The 22,712-nt window shown below is 38.5% G+C and overlaps 2 protein-coding genes across 5 annotated transcripts in view; both read left to right on the top strand.

The window, feature by feature from the left end:
* THRAP3 (thyroid hormone receptor associated protein 3) overlaps window positions 1-22,712 on the top strand; it is a 72,841-nt gene that overhangs the window by 7,264 nt on the left and 42,865 nt on the right. For 2 of the 4 annotated variants that reach the window (XM_061184486.1, XM_061184489.1), the window contains one exon: window positions 20,752-20,860. The exons of the other annotated variants lie outside the window; for them this stretch is intronic. The gene's annotated coding sequence lies outside the window, so the exon portion shown is untranslated. The remainder of the gene's footprint in view (window positions 1-20,751; window positions 20,861-22,712) is intronic. 4 annotated transcript variants of the gene reach the window in all.
* LOC133088739 (ubiquitin-conjugating enzyme E2 D3) lies at window positions 9,720-10,395 on the top strand. The gene has a single exon (XM_061186786.1). It carries the CDS (start codon window positions 9,900-9,902, stop codon window positions 10,341-10,343), a length of 444 nt encoding a protein of 147 aa, XP_061042769.1. The 5' UTR covers window positions 9,720-9,899; the 3' UTR covers window positions 10,344-10,395.

Here is a 22,712-nt window from a genome sequence, read left to right as displayed (position 1 = left end):
TGGTATACAGATCTTTACTAATTGATGTACTTTTAGGATTTAATTTCTGTCCAGGTTAGTTATTTTTTAGAAGTGGATGGATTTATTGCTTAAATCGGGGCTTCAAATATTGCCTTCAGAATATTGGTTATTTATGTTGGATGAGCTAAATCTTAATTTGTTATTTTGGGGCTAGGGTAGGCAAATATATTCCCACTGTGTTAGTGTTATTACAGTTGTGATGATCCCATTGAATGTGGCTAAAATGAACTTTTAGAAGATTTAGTGTAAGTTGGCTTTTACATTCTCTCATCTCTTTAGGCTCGTGTTTCTCTTATACTGGGTAGGTTAGTTGCTCTGCATCAAGTGTTTTTCGTAGGGATGAAAATTTCTTTGATTTTTTTTTTTCCTCCAGTGTTCTATTATGAAAGATTTCAAGCATGCAGAAAAGTTGAAAGAGTTGTACAGTGAGTACCCATATGCCTGCCACCTAGATTCTACATTTGTTAGCATTTTGCTATCTTTACTTTATCACATATCTTTATACTCATCACTCCACCGTATTTTTTTCCTAGGTTTTTTTGTTGTGGCTAAATATACAGAACATAAAATTTACCATGATAATAATTTTTAAGTGTGCAGTTCAGTGGTATTAAGTGCATTCACTGTTGTGCAGCCATCATCACTGTTCATCTCCAGAATGTTTCATCTTGCAAAATCGATACTTTATACCCCATTAAATAGTCAGTCCCCATTCTCCCTTCCATCCCCAGCCTCTGACAACCATCATTCTACTTTGTCTCTAAGGTTTAGACTGCTCTAAGTACCTCATATAAGGGGAATCAAAGAGTATTTGTCTTTTTGTGACTAGCTCACTTCAGTTAGCATAACGTCCTCAAGGTTCATCCATGTTGTAACATGTCAGAATTTCCCTTCATAATATTCCATTGTATGTAGGTATATACCACATTTTGCTTATCCATTTATCCATCAGTCAGACACTTGGGTTGTTTCCACGTTTTAGCTATTGTGAATAATGCTGCTGTGAACCTAGGTGTACAAATATCTCTTCAAGACCTCGCTTTCAGTCCTTTTGAGTATATACCCAGAAGTGGAATTGCTGGATCATATGGTAATTCTATGTTTAGTTTTTTGAGGAACTGCCATTCTCTGCTGTTTTCCACAGTGGCTGCACCATTTACATTCCCAACTACAGCGCCAATTTTTCCACATCCTCACCAGCATTTCCTCCCTCCCTCCCTCTCTCCTTCCCTCCGTTCCTTCCTTCCTCTTTTCTTTTTTTTTTTTAAATAGTAGCCATTCTAATGGGTGTGGGGTAGCTTTGGTTAGCATTTCCCTATTGATTAGTGATGTCCTCTTTTCATATGCTGTGGACCATTTGTATATCTTCTTTTGAGAAATATTTGTTCAAGTCCTTTGCCCATTTCCTTATTTTTTTTGAAGCATTTTAAAGTAAGTTGCAGAAATCAGTACATTTTATATTTAAACGCTTCAACATGCATATCATTAGCTAGAGTTCAATATTTATGATTGAACTCTTATGAGTCCCTTTTTGGGGGAGGACAGGGAGGTAAAATTTACACACCTAAATGTGACCATCATTTCTTTAATTTATACGTGCTTGGATAGAGAGATTTTGAGTGCCAGTTCTTAGCTGGAATAGTTCCCTTTCCGCTGATTTAATGATGTTTGTCTCAAGTTAGATTTACTTTTGTCAAATTAATATTGTGACCATATAATTTATCTTTTTGAACCAGGACACTATTGAGAGAGGGGATGCTATTAATACACTGGGACAGCAAGTGTAAACTGACTATCTTGAGCAAACCTGGATATAAGGTCAACCTAAATATTAAAGAAGAACTTTTATAGATTGAGATTTTTTTCAAAGTAAATGCTTATTTAAGCACTTTACATGCATTATCTCATTTAATCCTGTATTTTACAGGGTAAGTGAAGAGTTTCTTGTTTTACAAATGATAAAGTTGAGGCATAAGAGATTAATTTAGGAAGAGATAAGATTTGAACCTAGGTCTGACTCTAAACTTCCACTCTTAGCAACTGCTATATTGCTCAGAGTAAGGGTCCAGGGAGTGGATTGACCAGTAAATTAGGAGAGTCCTCACATAACAGAACATCCCATTTTGTTATTGTCATGCTTATTAGATCCAGAGTTAAATTATTTAAATTTCTCTTCAAGAATAAATGGACTTGAATCTACCAGCCGACTGCAGAGGCTTTTTGATTCGCCTTGCTGCAAATAGAATGACAGAAGATGTATTTCAGAATCAATAATATTTGCCTAGCTTTTTTTTTTTTTGGCCGCTCAGCACGGCTTGTGGGATTTTAGTTCCCTGACCAAGGATTGAACCCGGGCCCTCAGCAGTGAGAGTGCAGAGTCCTAACCACTGGACCCCCAGGGAATTCCCTTGCCTAGCTTTTTGTGTCTTTCCATCTTTAAAATGAAAATACGCCTTCCTTCCTACCTTCCTTATTTTGAGAGAATTACAGTGTATATATTTTGACACTAATATAAAGAATACATGAAAAATTGTATAGTTCAGTATTTTATGCAACTTAGCATAGTCACATGCCATCATTTCTTTTATTACTAAATGGTTATTAAATGGTTTGGATATGTAAAAATGATGAAAATCCTATCTCACGTAAGTTTAGGCACAAATAGAATTAGTCTAGGGCTGTTTTTTTTTTTCCTTGTGCTGTTTTGACAGTTGAATGAACAGTGTTAGTTGAGCACTAGAAATTCTCAGATGTAATTGTTTTGAATGTCATTTGAGTTTAGCCACTGCAGTGAACCATCTCTTCAACAAATTGTTGGACTCTTGGTTCAGAAGCAGTGGATCCAAAATTCATTGAAAGAACGATACATAGAGTGTCATTTAATTATTGCAAATGCTTTGTCATATCATTTATTATCATTTTAAAATATTTTTGAAACATCTTCTCTTTGAGAGAAGGCAGCTTAATGAAAAAAATTTTAACATGGTTAGCCCAAAGAGCAGCTTCCTGATAAAATCTGGTACCTGCCCTGACCATTAATGTGTTGAGGTATTTTCATACATGAACCGTGAATGTAAATCGAAGGTTAACTGTTTAATTTTGAAGTTGTCAACTAGCATTGCTGGGGTTTTTAGGAAACTAAGATTTTATGTGCTGGTCAAAAGTATACATAAGCTGTAACTTAAGTTCCAGATATAATATGTGTATATAATATTATAACAATGTGTTATTCCATCTGGAATCTTGAGCTTTCCCTTCTCACCTGATCTTATTCTGGTAACTAATCCTAGAGCTGTGAACAAGAAATAGGAGGTGCTTTCTGAGGAGAGGATCTTTGGTTTCCTTGTTCTGTATTAAATATCATTGCAGAGCTGTAGGGATACAGGCTTTGTCTTCTGTATTGTTCATCCTCCTGCCTTTACTCCTTTTACTGTGTAGGAAAACATTGTTCAAATCAAAATTGTAAGTCCTGGATACACTTTTTTTTTTTTTTCTGGATACACTTTTTGGATGCATTATGTGTACAAAACTCAGCCTTTCATATAGTAACTCATGAATAATCTAGTTTTCTGTAGAAAATAGTCACAACTTTTTCTTGATTATGTTTCTTTTTTTCTTTTTTTGGCTGCGATGTGCGGCATGTGGGATCTTAGTTCCCTGATCAGGGATCAAACCCGTGCGCTCGGCATTGAGAGCGCGGAGTCTTAACCACTGGACCGCCAGGGAAGTCCCTTGACTGTATTTCTTGATACTAGTTATATAGCATTTAGTGTAATTTTATTTTCTCCCTGAGTAGTTAGCACCTGAATTGGACCCAATGTGGAATTAAACAAAATGCTAGGGACTTAGCCGGATCTCTACTTTGCATTGGACAGGTATTTGAGTATCAGCTAAGTTTTTTTAAAGGTGATTCTGGAAATGGAAATATCTTTAAGGATTTAATTTGTTGTTTGGTGGTTATGTAAGCATGTTACTGGGGGAAAAAGCCTTAATGTAAGTATAAAATCTTGATTCACTACTGAAACAATTTGGGAAAATAAAATTCTCATTGTTGAGGCTATCCACCATTATCCTTTCCCTTCCAACTTTCTTGTTTTTATTTTTCAAAGTGCCCTTTTAGAATACAGTGTGCTATGTGCTTTACATACATTAATTCGTTTAATCCTATGATAATTTTATAAGATCAGTGTATCTGTTTTTTGATATGAGAAACTTAGTAAGATTACACATCTTGTTCAAGCCTGCACAGTAGTGGAGTCAGGATTCTAATCCATGTCAGTCACATTTGCAAAATTCTTACTCTTAATCAGTCTGCCTGTATTCAACATATACTTTCTTTTCTTTGTTTCTTTCTTTTTTTTTTTTTTAAGAAAGGATTATTTTATTTTATTTTTGGCTGTGCTGCACAGCTTGCGGAATCTTAGTTCCCCAGCCAGGGATGGAACCCGTGCCCCCTGCAGTGGAAGCGCAGAGTCCTAACCAGTGGACTGCCAGGGAATTCCCCTCAACATACACTTTCATATGCTTGTCCTTCAATGTGGAGTTGTTTCTTTGATTTAACCTTAAGAGCATTGCTTGATGAGTCCTATTTCAATCTTTGGAAGTTGTTTGCAAAAGTTTAAATGTGTGTGGCCAAGAAGCTTATGAGGTACGTGGGAATGCTTGTACTTTTCTGTCACTATTATAGAGAATTATATTAATCCTTTTTTCCTCTAGAGAGGGACTGAGAAATGAAGTCTAAAGTGAGCACAACAACAGTGTTCAGCGTTGTACAGCATTTTTTTTCATGGTTTTAAAGTATGCAATCTGAAGACATGTAGAAAGTACAAAGAATAATACTGTGTAACTGGTGCCCATGTATTGACTATTTAAGAGATCAATTTGATAAATTTAAGATTAGCTTTACCACCATAGCTAAGTCTTCTAGAATTGTTCTCCCCTTCTCCCCCAACTCTCTTCTAACTTGGTGTTTATGATACCTATGCATTTTTCTAGACTTCTATTAAAAATGTATGCTTTTGTAAACAAAATATAGTATTTTTGTGTTTTTAAACTTCATGTAAATTGTTCAATACCAACTGATACCAAGAAGTTCTTGTTTCTTTTTTTTTTAGCGTTCTTTTTCCTTTTTTTGTTGCTTTTTTGTAGCTTTTTTTTTTTAATGTTTATTTATTTATTTTTGGCTGCGTCGGGTTTTCGTTGCGGCGTGTGGGCTTCCCTCTAGTTGTGGTGTGCAGGCTCCCGAGTGTGCGGGCTCTGTAGCTGCGGCGCGGGGGCTTAGTTTCCCCTCAGCATGTGGGATCCTAGTTCCCTGACCAGGGATTGAACCCGCGTCCCCTGCATTGGAAGGCAGATTCTTAACCACCGGACCACCAGGGAAGTCCCTAGCTCTTGATTCTTGATACCAAGAATTTGTTTTTGTAACTTGTGTTTCTGCTCAGGCTTCTGTTTGTGAGATTCATTCATGGTATATGTGTTCTTCATTTTCACTGTTTTATAGTATTCATTGTATGAAAGTGCCAGTTTTTATTTATCCATTTTGTGCTGTATCTTGTTTGTACTCAGAGAGCGCTGCCAAGAATATTCTTGTATATATTTTCTACTGACTTGAGAGAATTTCTCTAGGGTTTATACCTAAAACTGGAATTTCTGGTTCACGGTATGTGCACATCTTTAACTATCACATTATTCTCCAGAGGAATTATACCAGTTTGTACTCGCAATATATGCATTTCTGTTGCTGTACATCTTAATGGCACATGATGTCGTTAGACTTTAAAATTTTTTGCCATTCTTGTGAGTATGAAATATTTTATTATAGTTTTAAATTGTATTTCTCTGATTAGTAGTAAAAATGAATATCTTTGCATATGTATATTAGCCATATAGGTTTCTTCTTTTTTTAATTGATCATCCCCTTAGCCCACTTTATTTTTAGCATTTATCATCACTTGACATAACATATAGTTACTTGAGTGTATGTCTTGCCCCACCAACCACAAGATGAGAGACTTTCTCCTTTTGTCAGTGTTGTATCTCTAGTGCCAAGGACAGTGCCTGGCATACATAAGTGTTCAATAAGTATTTAATAAATTAATCTTTTTTTATCTGAACAATTGAGTTTTTTGCCTTTTTTATTGATTTGTAGAAGTTCTTTATATAGAGTCTGAACTCTAATCCTTTGTTAATATGTATTGCAAATATACTCTCCTAGTATGTGGTTTCGTTTTGATTTTCTAAAGCATATAGACATATTTATCAATCTTTACGTCTATGGTTTATACTTATAACTTGTTTCAAATCCTCTACCCGGAATTTGTACAAATATTCTCCTATATTTTCTTCTAAATGTTTTAAAGCTTTTCACATTTAATGTTTGTTTATATGCTTTTTTTTTTTTTTTAAGTCCACTTGGAGTTTATTTTTTGTGATGTGAGGTAGGGGTCAGTGGTGAGCAGTTACATTGCTTATAAATGTTTTGGAAATAAGATGCATTTTGTGAGAAACCCTGTACTTAGGAGTGGCTGGGTGGCCTTGGGATTTTGGCATTTTGTGGGAAGAAGAGGTTTGCATCCCTAAAGGTGTTTGTAAATTGATGTTGGGTTAACATCAGCAAATTTACAAAGCAGTTGCAAATTTATTTCTAGAATTAGCAGAACCAGAGTACATGTGGACATTTTGGGTAGAGTTCCAAAATTGCTGGTAAGACTATTTCTTAGTTTGTTTGAAAATAAGTTTTAATTTGGCAGTACTCTGGGAAGTAGTTTTGACCTTTGTGTCAAACCTAGTAGCTTCTTCCAATTTGTAATTTAAAAAGGAAAAATAAGAAAGAAAAAAATCTCTGAAGGTGAATGTACTTTAGTAGGTTCTCCAGCATGACATGATCATATCCAAATTTGTTGCTAGAATAATGTCACAAATACTTGTAACAGATTATTCTGGCATCAAATTTAGTCTCTTTCCTGTTGCTTGTTTACAGATGAGAGGAAATGTGACTCATTTAGAAGTTGGTTATCCTGGTCTGATGCTCTGGGTTAAATGGGTTAATCAAATTACTATTTTGCATAAATTTTTTTAGTGAAAGTAAGCAGTTGTGGAAGATAGTACTCTGAATGTACCATCCACTTTTCCAACTCTGAAATTAAGTTTTTTGGGAATTCCCTGGTGGTCCAGTGGTTAGCACTTGCTGCTTTCACTGCCGTGGCCTAGGTTCAATCCCTGGTCAGGGAACTAAGATCCGTAAGCCACACAGCATGGCCGAAAAATAAATAAATAAAATAAAATAAAATTAAGAGTTTTTTTGTGGATTGGAATTTCCTTTCAAATAGGCCTTTAGTGAATGAGATTTATTTTTATTTAGCATCTCCCTGTAGCTTCCAGTAGTGTAAATTTAAGGCAAATAATAGATTATTTAGGGAAGACAGATTTCACAAAGCACATTTAAAAATTTTTTTCCTGTTAGATAATAAGTAATTGGGAAGAAAAGTGAGAAATTAGAGCAGAGTGGATGAAGTTTGTGGTTTAAGGTTCTTTAACAGGTAAAAGGTAGCATGATGATGTGGAAAGAACCGGGACACACTGAGAGCTAAGGGCCTTTAGCTCTAGTTTTGCCTCATCTTCTTGGGCAAATCTCTTCCTTTATCTGGGTTCAGTTTTCCTTCTGTAAAAACTAGGGTTGTATTAGATAATGATCTCTAAGAGTGCTTCCAGTTCTTAATGCTTTGTGACTCTAATTCTAGTGAGATTTGTCCATAACTCTGATATGCTCCTGGGTCAGATTGGAGTGGATCATGGTCTCTTAATCACACGACTCTCTGCTCTTTGATTAAAGCTAGCTGTAGACTGACTCAGGGCTGCACACCCTATACATAATCTGATGATAATGAACTTTCTCTTTATTCTCCTAGTGCTAGGAGAAATAATAAATAGCTATTTACAAATAACTATTTCAGTGAGGTTTAGAAACAGAGCCATAAAAGTTATAAACGTAGGTTGGAAGTTGTATTAATACCAGGGTGTTGGCAGATAATGATAATACTGAGCAGAGATAAACTGCTCTGTTGTATTATAAGCACCTTAAAAGGGCACAGATTTTCTGATTCATCTTTGCTTTCCATAGTGCCCAGTGAAGGAAATGAACAATTGTTTATTACTATTATTTGAGTCCTTGCTATATTACTGTGCACTGTACTATGATTTAGATGTTTTCCTCATTTAATCGTTTCAGTAGCTTATGAGATAGTGTTGCCCTTATCTTATAGATCAGGAAACTGAGACTTAAAGGAGTCAAAATGCTTTAAACTAGTTTTTATGTGACGCCAGAGTCTGTTCTCTTTATTGCCTCAATATGCTGCCTAGCAAAGACATTATCCATTGGGTGCACTCAGTGAATGTTAACTCATTGAAATACTTGTGAAATGTCTTATGTTCATTGTTTTGGATCTTTTTTTTTTTTTTTAAGTATTTATTTATTTATTTAGGGCTGCGTTGGGTCTTAGTTGTGGCATGCGGATCTTTTGTTGTGGCGTGCGGGCTTCTCTCTAGTTGTGGCGTGTGGGCTCAGTAGTTGCAGCGTGCTGGCTTAGTTGTCCTGCAGCATGTGGGATCTTAGTTCCCCGACCAGGGATCCCCTGCATTGCAAGATGGATTCTTAACCACTGGACCACCAGGGAAGTCCCCCAACTGAGTATCTTACTAATAGGACATCCTTAAGACAAGGCAACATGTGGTTGGCAGTTGTGTTCCAAAGTAAAAAATTAAACCTGAGATGGGGACTGGAAGTTGAGGATAGGGAGGGTAGAAATTAGGAAGGAGACCGCTTTTCATTATGTACTCTTGTACAGTTTGAAATTTTTACTGTGTATGTATTACTAAAATGAAAAAACTAGGTAAAAAGAAGAATTAAACATTTTAAGTTTGCTAAGGCGAATGAAACAGTTTAAGTTAATATCTCAAGTTCTATGATTCTGTACATGTTTTTACCATTTTAAAAACTGTGTACATGTGCCACAATATGGCTGAACCTTGAAGACATGCTAGGTGACATAAGTTAGACATAAAAGGACAACACTATGATTCCACGTGCGTGAGATACCTAGATTAGTCAACTTCATGGAGGCAAAGTAGAGTGGTGGTTGCGGTGGTGGGAGTGTTACTGTTTAACAGGTGCGCGGTTTGTGTTGGGGAGATGGAAGAGTTCTGCAGATGGGTGGTGGTGATGGTTGCATACCAGTGGGAATGGGCTGAATGCCACTGATCTGCACTGTACGCCTAAAAATGGTTAAAATGGTATATATCTTGTGTTATGTATGTTTTACCATAGTAAAAAATATATATATTATTTAGCTAGTATTTACTCGTTTTGTTATTCAACACCGGGGAATCCAAAAAAAGGAGTTTGATCTGGTACTTGCCCTCAAGGAGCAAAATAGTCTAGTAATATTGCATGATTAGTATTTTTCAAGGAAATAGAGGCTTAAGTTGTAAGGAAATGGTGATAGCTTATAAGAAGTTGTAATGTGATAAAATAAATTCTGGAAAAGTAGCTGTTAGGATTTCCTGACAGTCTTACATGCTAAATAGGCCAGAGGATTCAGATGAGAAGGTTATAATTTTGCCCCGAGGCACCTCTGCATAGCCTAAGAGCAAGATTTTAAAAATCACCTGTCTTGGTAGGGCCGGGGAGGCACCAGCTGCCGCGCGGGGAGGAGGCCGAGGCTGCAGCTTGAGGGAGGCCCCGGCCCCTCTGCGCCTGTGTCTGGCAGAGCCGGTGTGAGACCAAGAGACAATCCTTCCCAGCCGCCGGGATAATCAAGAGTTTTGGCCGGAACTTTGAACACACACCGAGATAGTGAAGAGCCAGACGAAAAGCACAGACTATGGCGCTGAAACGGATTAATAAGGAACTTAGTGATTTGGCCCGTGACCCTCCAGCACAATGTTCTGCAGGTCCAGTTGGGGATGATATGTTTCATTGGCAAGCCACAATTATGGGACCTAATGACAGCCCATATCAAGGCGGTGTATTCTTTTTGACAATTCATTTTCCTACAGACTACCCCTTCAAACCACCTAAGGTTGCATTTACAACAAGAATTTATCATCCAAATATTAACAGTAATGGCAGCATTTGTCTCGATATTCTAAGATCACAGTGGTCTCCTGCTTTAACTATTTCTAAAGTTCTTTTATCCATTTGTTCACTGCTATGTGATCCAAACCCAGATGACCCCCTAGTGCCAGAGATTGCACGGATCTATAAAACAGACAGAGATAAGTACAACAGAATATCTCGGGAATGGACTCAGAAGTATGCCATGTGATGCTACCTTAAAGTCAGAATAACCTGCATTATAGCTGGAATAAACTTTAAATTACTGTTAAAAAAATCACCTGTCTAGGTAGGAGCTGTCAGGTACACAGATGGCATGTCGATCCATCTCTCTCTGTTGTAAATTGAGAACCTGGGGCACAGAATAATGGTGTCATTTAGGGGTCAAGCTCATTCAGCCTGGAATCAAATATAGGTTTGGGTTTGTTGCCAGTGTTCTGCTTCTTTAAGAGATTTCGAAGATGTAGTGTCTTATATTCTGAGTCTGCTATAAATCCAGATTCTGAATTATCAAGAGAGAGAACATAATTGTTTAATGACCTTGTAACTACCTATAGCAGCTAGTTGAAGTCTTGTCTTTTAACTCTGTCATTTTGACATTGGCCTGATTCATAATTATTATTATTGAGTACTAATGGTGTGCTAAGCACTTTCAGTAACTTTATGCGTATTAATTTATTCAATTTTCATAACCCTTTGTAGTAGGAACCAGTTTTACAGGTAAAGAAACAGAGATAGTGAGATTTAATTAAGAAATTTAGGGCTTCCCTGGTGGCGCAGTGGTTAAGAATCTGCCTGCCAATGCAGGGGACATGGGTTCGAGCCCTGGTCTGGGAAGATCCCACATGCCGCGGAGCAACTAAGCCCGTGAGCCACAACTACTGAGCCTGCGCGTCTGGAGCCTGTGCTCCGCAACGGGAGAGGCCGCGACACTGAGAGGCCTGCGCACCGCGATGAAGAGTGGCCCCCGCTCGCCGCAACTGGAGAAAGCCCTCGCACAGAAATGAAGACCCAACACAGCCAAAAATAAATATAATAAATAAATAAACTTAAAAAAAAAAAGAAAAAATTTATCACAGGTCTAAGTTGGTGGAGTGGGAATCAATCAAATCTAAGCAGTCTAGTTTTAGAGCATGTGTTCTTTTCTATTATTTATTGGTAAGTGCTTTGCAGATTGCTTTGGGATGATGGATTACTAATTTTATTTGCTTTACTGTAAGTTGCTGGGCATAAGTATTTAAAAATGACATTTTCTACCATTTGAGATCCTACAGTTTTGAGAATTACTGTTCATTAAGGGTTTATTCTTGTTTGGCCATTTGCACTAAATGACTTTGTTAGGCAAATTATGTAAATTGAATACAGTTTTTATAATACAGGTGTGTTAGTGAGAAGAATGGGATTCTTTTGGGGGGATAACACTTCTTTTAATTGGGGTCCATAGCAATTGATGGCAAATGTTCATCTGTTAATGATAAAATTTGTAGTGAGATTCTACAAATGTCATCTTTAAAAAAAAATTAATTAATTTATTATTTTTGTCTGCATTGGGTCTTCGTTGCTGTGCGCAGGCTTTCTCTAGTTGTGGCAAGTGGGGGCTACTCTTCATTGCGGTGCGCGGGCTTCTCATTGCGGTGGCTTCTCCTGTTGCGGAGCATGGGCTCTAGGCTTGCGGGCTTCAGTAGTTGAGGTGTGTGGGCTCAGTAGTTGTGGCGGACAGGCTTAGTTGCTCTGAGGCATGTGGGATCTATTCCGGACCAGGGCACAAACCCGTGTCCCTGGCATTGGCAGGCGGATTCTTAACCACTGGGCCACCAGGGAGGTCCCCATATGTCATCTTTGAAAACATCTTTTCACACAGGTCCTGCCAAATACTAATACTAATCCATGAGCGTATGATTTTTTTTTGGAGCATATGATTTTAATTGAGCATATTTATCACTTGGAAGGCTTTATAGAATTCTGTTAGATTCTTTTCTCGGTATTTGCTTTTTAGCCTGCTCTTACACTGCACATTAATCATTTCCAATTGAAGATTAGATGGAAGTTCCTCAGTTGTGTTTAGATGGATTTTGAAATATGGAGATTTCCTTTGCACTTGCATTGAGGAAATACGGTAAAACTGTAGTTTGAGCTAAGAAAATATGTCTGCTTCAAATTTGTGTGGGACTGGAGATCTCATTGCTTGTTTTAACTTTCGACAGTACAGGAAATGAAAAAAGTAACAACATTACTTGTGATTCAAACAATGTATGTTCATTTTAATTTGCTGTAGTATGTTTCCCATAGATGTGCTGTTTTGTCTTGTTAATTTTCAAATGGATTTATTAAGAAACGTTATTAACTGTGCAGCAAAAGCTAATTTCCAAAGCCATTAAGTATTCAGTAATAGTGTTTAAGGGTGATTCGTCTTCAGAAAAATTTCAAATTCAGTCTTTTTTTTTTTTTTTTTTTAAGTATTTATTTAGGCTGCGCCGGGTCTTCGTTGCAGCATGCGGAATCTTTAGTTGTGGCATGTGGACTCTTAGTTGTGGCATGCAGACTCTCTTAGTTGCAGCATGCATGTGGGATCTAGTTCCCTGACCAGGGATTGAACCCGGACCCCCTGCATTGGGAAAACGGAGTCTTACCTACTGGACCACCAGGGAAGTCCCTCAAATTCAGCCTTGAGCTTAAAAATAAAATAAAATAAAATAAAATTTTATGGCTGCTAAGCCATTTAACTGCTGTTTAGTAGGCAAGTCAAGATTCACCTTCTGTTTCTGACAAATTCATAGAACTGATGAATCCACTACAGAAGTGGATTGAGAGCAAATGAAGGTCACTCTTGACAATACTGGTTCAATAGCATGTGATAGATTTTTTTTGCAGAATACTTGCTGATGAACAGTACAGTGAATAAACCATTTGCTTGAAATACTTTACATTTTTCACAGGCTTTGTAAATTTGTCCAACTAAGCCCTTTCTTCTCCACACGTTTTTACCACCATTATTTGTGCACATCTTAGCAGATTCAAGTTCAGATTGTATTGAATTAATGTTCTCTCAACCTTTGTGAAAAGATTCTTGCCAGTGGTTGTTCCACACAGACTGTTTTGTTCATAGTGTTCAGTCACTTCAAACTTAGCATTGACGTCACTAAACAACTGAGCAGTATCAGTAACATCTGTTGAATCATCAAGAGCCGTGGAACACCACCCACAATCATTTGCCTTTTTTTAAAAATAAATTTATTTTTGAACAGTTTGATTTACAGACAGTCTCGGAAAATAGTACAGGGTGTTCCTATGTATACCCCATATCCATTTCCTCTGTTAACACCTTGCATTAGTATGGTACATTAGTCACAACTAATGTACCAATATTGGTACATTGGTATATTCTTACTAACTGAAATTCATACTTTATTCAGATTTCCTTAGGTTTTTTTTTTTTTTTTTTTTTTTTTAATTTTTTGGCCGTACGGTGTGGCATGCGGGATCTTTAGTTCCCTGACCAGGGATCGAACCCATGCTCCCTGCAGTGGAAGCACAGAGTCTTAACCACTGGACCACCAGGGAAGTCCCCAGATTTCCTTAGTTTTTACCTAATGTCCTTTTTCTGTTCCAGGATCTCATCTAGGATATACATTAAGTTGTTGTGTCTCCTTAGGCTTCTCTTGGCTGTGACAATTTCTCACACTTATTTTTGGTGACCTTGACAGTTTTGAGGAGTACTGGTTAGCTGTATTGTAGAACGTCCCTCAATTGGGATTTGTCTAATATTTTTCTAATGATTATACTAGTGTTATGGATTTGGGGGAGAAAGAACACAGAGGTAAAGTGCCATATCATATCAAGGAATGCATGCTATCAGTGTGACTTCTTGTTAACTGTGATTATCTGGCTAGGTTTCTCCAAAAAATTACTCCCTCCCCTCCCTGCCACAGTGTCCTCTTTGGAAGAAAATCGCTAGGCATACTCACCTCCACTTAAGGAGTGGAGAGCTGTAGTCCACCTCCTTGAGGGTGGCGTATATACATAAATTATTTGTAATTCTTCTGCATGGGAGATTGGTCTTTTCTCATCCATTTATTTATTTATTCAGTCACTTGTTTATATCAGTGTGGACTCATGGGTATTTTTGTTATAATCCAGTACTTTATTTTGTTCTAATTTTTCTGATTTTTACTATTGAGAGCTCTTTCAGTTGGACAGGAGTGTCCTTTTGACATACCCCCTTTATTGGGTGTGGTGGTGTTTTTTTTTGTTGTTGTTTAGCACTTCCTTACTTTCTGGCACTATAAGATACTCCCAAGCTCATACTGTGAATCCCCTCCCCCAGCCCTAGGTTCAGCCATTTCTCGAAGGGGCCCTGGTTTCTTTTATTGGAGAATGGTATTAGAAATCAAGATCTGGGTGCTAGGTGTGCACATTGCTACTGGAAGGTTATTGCTTCCAGGTCTTCTCAGCTGACAAAGCAAGGAAATACATCTGTATACTAACACATGTATTCCATATACTTATAGAAATATTTGTAAGTATTTCATATTTCTACATATCTTCATTTGTATCTGTATTAAGCTAGACATGAATTACTGATATCTCCAATTCTAATCCAGTACCTCATTGATCATTCTAGTCTTTTCCTTTTTTATCTATAACCTCCCACTCCCAACAGTGAGAAACTTGGCTCTCACCATTTGCCATCCATTTACTCATTAGTTCCAGTATACATGTAGTGTATTGGTTTCAGGATTGTTAACCTGTACCCTTTAACAGCTTTACAACTAGAAAACTTTAACAAGTAGAATACAGTGGTTATATGCAGTTCCTTTTGCTTTTTATCTTCTCATTTCACTTATTTCCATAGTTAGGTTAGCACCTTTCCTCTTCACCTGCCCTATTTTTTAATTGACTACTTATATTGCTCCCATTGTCCTCAACCCTTCAAACCAAAAGGCTAATAGTCTTAAACAAGTTCATTTTCTCGAGACACATTTTTTAGGCTCTTGCAGTCAAACATAATTTAATTAACACACTATAGATAAACGACTTTCCTCCTTATGCTAACAGATACAACACTCAGAAACTTACTTTGGTTGTAGCCTTATTTTTGTTTATTTTTATTTTGTTTTTATGAGGGTTTTCTGTTATGATAAGATACTCTGTTTTAAATTTTTAAAAAATTTCCAGCAGTTGGTTTCCTGTGAGTTGGGAATATCGTGTGAGTGCTTAGTTTGGTAATGTTGACACATATTGTGTTCTTGGCACAGCTATGGCGTCATTTCATAATAAACACAATGTGTTGCCATCTAATTGGATTAAAAAAAAGCACCCATACTCCATGTGTGATATGACAGAATACATGGTACTTGAAATGCTTTTTATTTTTATTTATTTATTTAAAAAATTTATTTATTTATGGCTGTTTTGGGTCTTCATTGCTGCACGCGGGCTTTCTCTAGTTGCAGCAGGCGGGGGCTACTCTTCGTTGGGGCGCACGGGCTTCTCATTGCAGTGGCTTCTCTTGTTGCGGAGCATGGGCTCTAGGTGCATGGGCTTCAGTAGTTGTGGCTCACGGGCTCAGTAGTTGTGGCTCACGGGCTTAGTTGCTCTGCGGCATGTGAGATCTTGCTGGACCAGGGCTCGAACCCGTGTCCCCCGCATTGGCAGGCGGATTCGTAACCACTGCGCCACCAGGGAAGTCCCTGAAATGCTTTTTAGTTACAATTGCTTCACCACAATTTGTAGCAGCGCAAAGTGGTGAGACCACTGCTTGTAGTCGCTTTTGCAACTACTTTGCTGTTGTAGTGTGAAAGCAGTTATCTGTAAACAAATGAACCTGGCTGTATTGCAGTAAAACTTCATGGATACTGAAATTGGAATTTCATAGAATTTTCACACGTCATTAAATACTTTTGATATTTTTCTACCATTAAAAAAAAAAAAATGTAGAAATTGGGGAATTCCCTGATGGTCCTGTGGTTAGGACTCCGCACTTCCACTGCAGGGGGGCCTGGGTTTGATCCCTGGTCGGGGAACCGAGATCCTGCAAACTGAGCGGGCAGCCAAAAAAAAAATGTAGAAACTGTTCTTAACTCATAGGTGGTTCATAGGTGGTACAAAAACAGGTTGGGCTGTGTGACATCATTTGCTCACCCCCCCAAGCGAAGAAGGCCCTGTATACTGGACACATTTGGAAGTATCTGTCTTTCTCTCCAAAACCATTCATAGTAATTTCACCAGTCCTTAGATTCAGTATTGGTCCCTGGTTCATACCAGGGAAGCTGCTTGGAGCAAGACATTGCACAGTTTTCTGTGGTAAAACACTAAAGGTTTATTTGCTTAGCTGTCATAATTTTATCAATTTCTAGTATTTTTTTCAATGGGGAGTGGATAAGATTAAATTTTGTCATTGGCTACTTTGGGTTAACTTGAATAGAAGACACTGTCCTCTTTTGTTCCTATTTATTTATTTATTTATTTATTCATTCATTCATTTTTGGCTGCATCACGTCTTTGTTGCTGCCTGCGGGCTTTTCTCTAGTTGCGGCGGAGGCTACTCTTCGTTGCAGTGCGCAGACTTCTCATTGCGGTGGCTTCTCGTGTTGCGGAGCACGGGCTCTAGGCATGCGGGCTTCAGTAGTTGTGGCTCACGGGCTCTAGAGCGCAGGCTCAGTAGTTGTGGCGTATGGGCTTTGTTGCTCCGCAGCATGTGGGATCTTTGGGACCACTGCTAGAACCCATGTCCCCTGCATTGGAAGGCGGATTCCTAACCACTGCGCCACCAGGGAAGCCCTTTTGTTCACTTTTATTCAACTTGATTTTGAAAGTAGACACATTAGTCCTTAAGTATTGTAGAAGCAACATGTGCCTGGTGGTCTTTTTCTTTTTTTGGCTGTGCAGTGCGGCATGCGGGATCTTAGTTCCCTGACCAGGGATGAAACCCATGCCCACTGCATTGAGAGTGCAGAGTCTTTTTTAAAAAAATTATTAATTAATTATTTATTTATGCGGCTGCATAGGGTCTTAGTTGTGGCACACAGGATCTTTCATTGCGGTGTGTGGGCTTCTCTCTAGTTGTGGTGTGTGGGCTTCTCTCTAGTTGCGGTGTGTGGGCCCTCTAGTTGTGGCGCACGGGCTTAGTTGCCACGCGGCATGTGGGATCTTAGTTCCCCGGCCAGGGATTGAACCTGCGTCCCCTGCATTGGAAGGCGGATTCTTAACCACTGGACCTCCGTGGAAGTCCCTGCATGGTGGTTTAAAGGACTAGCTTTGACCTCAGGTTCATAGCAGACAAGGTCATCTTTGTGCTTCCTTATCTTCTGTATTTCTCAATAAAAGATTATCAGGGGTGCTTGAGGTGAGATAAGAAAAAACATTTCAAACCTTCTTTAACTGTAGGAAGTAAAAATGCTTTAACTGTAGGAAGTAGAAACTTAGAATATTAGTGCTCACTCTCTGGATTTAGGAACTATGTTGTTACGTAAGGTATAGTGTATGGAACGTGGGGGCATTCTGAGCTGCACTCTAGTCTAAGCCACTGCTGTCCTTTTCCTGGATAATTGTAGGCAATATCTAACAATTTCTTCTGCTCTTGCCCTGTTAAGGTCTGTTCTACACTCAGCAGCCAAGATCCTTTTAGAACGTGATTCTGGTCCTTACTTCTCTGCTCAAAACAGTGCTGTGGCTGCCTACATAACCTGTAGGAAAACCAAAGTCCTTATGATGGCTTGCAAGGCCCTTTCCATTCACCCATGTCTCTGACCTGATCTTCCAGCTGTTCCCTGGAAACTGTTGGCATCGCAGCTCCTCTGTTTTTCTGTCTTCATCAGATACACCAGGCATGTTCCCTCCGCAGGGTCTTTGCACTTGCTCTTTCCTCTGTTTGGTCCCTTTTGCCTTCAGATAAAGTACAGCATACCGTTTCTGTTCGTCTTTGCCTTCTCTGACCACATTACATAAAAGAGTAACTCTTATTCCTCCTGTGCTCCCATCTGCCCCTTAGAATGTAAGCTCCAGGAATGAAGAGATATTTTTAAAATTTATTTATTTTTGCCTGTGTTGGGTCTTCGTTGCTGTGCGCCAGCTTTCTCTAGTTGCAGTGAGCGGGGGCTACTCTTCGTTGCGGTGCGCTGGCTTCTCATCGAGGTGGCTTCTCTCGTTGTGGAGCACAGGCTCTAGGCGTGCGGGCTTCAGTAGTTGTGGCACGCGGGCTCAGTAGGTGTGGCTCGCGGGCTTAGTTGTTCCAAGGCATGTGGGATCTTCCCGGACCAGGGATGAAACCCGTATCTCCTGCATTGGCAGGCGGATTCTTAACCACTGGGCCACCAGGGAAGTCCCTGAGGAGATTTTTTTTTTTTTTTTTAAATATTATTTATTTATTTATTTATGGCTGTGTTGGGTCTTCGTTTCTGTGCGAGGGCTTTCTCTAGTTGCGGCAAGTGGGGGCCACTCTTCATCGCGGTGCGCGGGCCTCTCACTATCGCGGCCTCTCTTGTTGCGGAGCACAGGCTCCAGATGCGCAGGCTCAGTAATTGTGGCTCACGGGCTTAGTCGCTCCGCGGCATGTGGGATCTTCCCAGACCAGGGCTCGAACCCGTGTCCCCCGCATTGGCAGGCAGATTCTCAACCACTGCGCCACCAGGGAAGCCCCCTGAGGAGATTTTTAATTGCTGAATCTGTTGCCTAAAACAGTGCCTGGCAATGTAGTAGGTACTTAATAAATTTTTTGTTGAAGTAAGTGGACAGTTAAAATGGAAATTGTGTAGAAGGGGAAAAGATATATTGTCGGTAGTGCTGTGGTGTCCTTGCTAATATACTGGTATCTGACAAAAGGCGGGTCAGGAGAATGAGGCTGAAAAGCATGCCTATCACTGTTCCGATGACTCAAGCAGGACAAGTTTGGGGGTGCATAAAAACTGGTGGCAGGCGACTTAGGGCTTCAGGTGTCTCCTTGCTGTCATAGAATAACTAAGGGCCAGAGCCTCAGATTTGCTTCTCCACCCATTGCAACGATGGAAAATTGAAGATTTGTTGAGATGAGAAAATTCTTGCCAGTGTTGGAGAAGAGGTTAATTAATAGGGAAGAAACATGATGGGGTAGAAAAAGGAAGATTGTGTGTGTGTGTTTGTTAACTGGCTAGAATTTTAAAGGTGGATGTATTGGAATAGTTCTTTAATCAGTGCATTGTAGAGTAAGCGGTTCCCAGTTTTGTAGCAGTCATCGGGGGTTCCCTCAAGCTGATCAATGTGAGCCCCTGTGCCTCTGCAGTTAGAAACAGGGAAAGAAGTTTTGGTTGATGAAACCTAGGATGAGTTCCCAGAATGACTTGCAAGAATATATGCAAAAGTATTGTGAAAGAATGCGTTTTTGTAAGTGCTATATTTTTGCTATTTATCAACTAAACGAATATATACCAACATTGTCATTAATTTGCCAAATGGTCTGACTGAATAGTAATTTCATCTGGATAAGTCTTAGTTTTAACAGTAGGTTTTTGTTGCCTGTTTGTAATGGTAATTACGTGATAACCTTTGGTATAGGTCAAGAGTTTATTGCTTGTGTATTCAGTTTATTCAGTGGACACATATCAGTGTTAGGTATATAGAGTTTGCAGCCTTGTGAGGTAAGTTGACATATTAACAGACATAATGATATGCGTGTAAGGAGAACCGTGTCTAGGGTAACAGAGAAGCAATACCTAACCCAGCCTGGGTGAGCCAGGGACAGCTTGCTGGGGAAGGAGACCCTCGTAAGAATGAGTAGGAGTTTGCTGAGAGGGGAGTTGAGGGCTCCCCACTACTGGGAGACTATAGCTTAAGGAAATGCATTCTTTTCTCTCCTGGCTAAATAGGCAAGGATTCAGCTATGTGCAAACCACGGGTTTCAGAGAAAGCTAAGGTGGGTATCCTTGATTGAGTCAATGAATAAGTGAAAAAAGAGAAGATTAATGTCAAGACTGCATCTTCAGATTATTTAATTCCTAGGTGCCTTCCTACTTTACAGTATTTATGAATGAACGAAAAAACTTTAATCTAGAAGTGAGGATGTTAATTACATACTGAGCTTGCTGATCTTGGAACTTTGTTTTCCTGTTTGTTTGGGATAATACTACATTGCTTTGCTACATGGCCATGTTAGTAGTATTTGGATCTGGGAATATTTAAACAACTGGATCTGAAGGGTTTTTTTGTGCTTTGAGGGATGAGTGTGGGGAGTTACTTTAACTTGAAATGTATTTGTTAAATTTAGTTCAGCATACTTGAAAGTTTTTTGTTTCAAGCATCTAATTCTTCTGAAGTTATTCTCCAGGTTGAATTATGGAGTTTGCAAATTAAACTTGTATAATGCAAACCATAGCACCTGAAATATTGCCAGTGAAAGTATCAGGTTACAAGAGGAAGGTTTTAGCTTTCCATACTTCCAACCTTATTGTAGGAGGTTGGGTGGATGAAAATGAGTACGAGAGACTCTCAGGCCAGTATACTTTGGGAGAGAATCCTGTGTCCACTTGGAGTTAAGTTGAGGGCTAGAGGAGAGTTTCTGCTTATAGATTCCAAGCATCTGTATTTCAAGATGCAATCTGCAAGGTTTGGGTAGCTATTTTATCACTGCTTATTTCTTCTCATTCCAGAGTTGTATCCTGACTTTGTAAATTGGAGAAGCCAGTGTGGCACTGCCAGTATTCTTTGAGGTAGTGTCTGTTTGGGGTCTGGTGCAAGTCGAATCATTGTTCAAATAAGGTAAATGCATGGTGGTAAAAGGAACTAATAATAACTTCACTGGCTTATAAAGCCAGTCTTATGTTGTTTATCCAGAAGATTCCTTAATGGAAGTTCTGGGTTCTTATTAAGCAATATTTATCTTTCAGTTTAAAAAACTGAAACAGGCTAATACAGTAGCCTTGCTCTCCTCTCTGATTCCATCCCAAGTTGTAGAATCAGCAGTTACTTTCTTATTTTAACTAACTTCTGAGTTTTTAAATAACACATGTTTATTCACTTGGACATACTGAAAAATATCAGCCATAAACTTGATACATATATAGTCACTGTTAATAGTTTGGTGAACAGTCCCTTGTCATGCATATGTTACTCTGATATGTGTGTATATAATCAACATTGGAGTTGTGCTTTTTTGTCACTTGGTTCTTGTTAACAAGAAAAGTTTTCTCTGTTTGCATTTTTAAATGACTCATGGCATTTCATCATTGGATGTGCCATATAATTTATCTAACTAGTTCCTTTTTGGTAAACATTTAGGCTTTTCTCTCATTTTTCCGTGTGTTAGGTAACTGTGTGATGGACATGAATAAATTTATGCATACAGTTGATTTCCCCCCATAGTACAGTTTCTTCTCTTAAATTTTAAAAAACATTTTATATATTTATTTAAACATTTTTTGTTTTACTTTTTATTAATACATGTACAAAAACCATATACGTAGTCATGTCAGACCATCAGCTCCACAGGGCTTTTTATGAAAAACAGTCCCTTCCGCCCCTTTTTCACTCCCTAGAAGCAATCATTTCCAACTCTTTACTGTTTCTTTTGGTATTACCTCTAAAATAATAAGCTTATTTTGCTACTTACAGATTTTCCAGTTTTGGGTATTATCTATTAACTTTCTACTTTGGATAGTGGTAGAATTCTCTTACCACCTCACATGTCCACATTTATTGTCACTCTGGTTGTAATTGAATTTTGGTTAGAGCAGTATTCACTGTTAACAATATTAAGGTTATGTATAGCTTGTTCACAGACAAATGTATGTTATGGTTAATTTTCTTTTTTCTGTACAACTTTTTGTTTTCTCTATTGTTAATAATTATCTTTTTCTGGTCTGTTTTGTTTAGTTTCTATGTTCTTATCAGTAATTTCTTTCTAAACTCTACCCAGAAGTGTAAATTCTTCCTCAATACTTTAAGCATTTTGGTTATATTATAAATTTTATCTTAGAGATATTTTCTTTTTTTTAAAAAAATATTTATTTATTTATTTGGTTGCACCTGGTCTTGTGGCAGGCGGGCTCCTTAGTTGCAGCTTGAGGGCTCCTTTTAGTTGTGGCTCACCAGCTCCTTAGTTGTGGCATGCAAACACTTAGTTGCGGCATGCATGTGGGATCTAGTTCCCCGACCAGGGATTGAACCCGGGCCCCTCGCATTGGGAGTGCGGAGTCCTAACCACTGCGCCACCAGGGAAGTCCCTTAGAGGTATTTTCTAATCTGCTTCATTCTGAACGTGTGCTCTAGGCAGCTGGGGTGTTGTTATCACAGCATCATCATCCTGATGATTTTTCCTACCTTTTTTTGGTTTTGTTTATGGTAAGAAGAAGGAATCTAACATTTTGTATTAAGTCATTAATCAGTTGTCCTAACTATTCACTAATACTCAGTGTTTTTATTATTGTTGTCTTATTTCATCTTTAAATACTTAGTGATACAAGCGTTTCTTCTCTCTCCAGACTCAGCAAGCAAAATATAATTGATATTTCCATACTTCTTATTTTTCACCACGTGGAACTATGACAGTTCTTCAAGAGACTTAAGTATTGGAAACTAGAAAACAAAGACTAGAAGGACATGTACATAGGAA

Source organism: Eubalaena glacialis, chromosome 3 (genome assembly GCF_028564815.1).
Source record: "Eubalaena glacialis isolate mEubGla1 chromosome 3, mEubGla1.1.hap2.+ XY, whole genome shotgun sequence".
Lineage (NCBI taxonomy): Eukaryota > Metazoa > Chordata > Mammalia > Artiodactyla > Balaenidae > Eubalaena > Eubalaena glacialis.
This window is presented reverse-complemented; position numbering and strand designations above follow the sequence as displayed.

Bases quoted from the DNA above. Each gene is read 5' to 3' on its own strand.
- LOC133088739 (XM_061186786.1), top strand. From the start codon at position 9,900: ATGGCGCTGAAACGGATTAATAAGGAACTTAGTGATTTGGCCCGTGAC.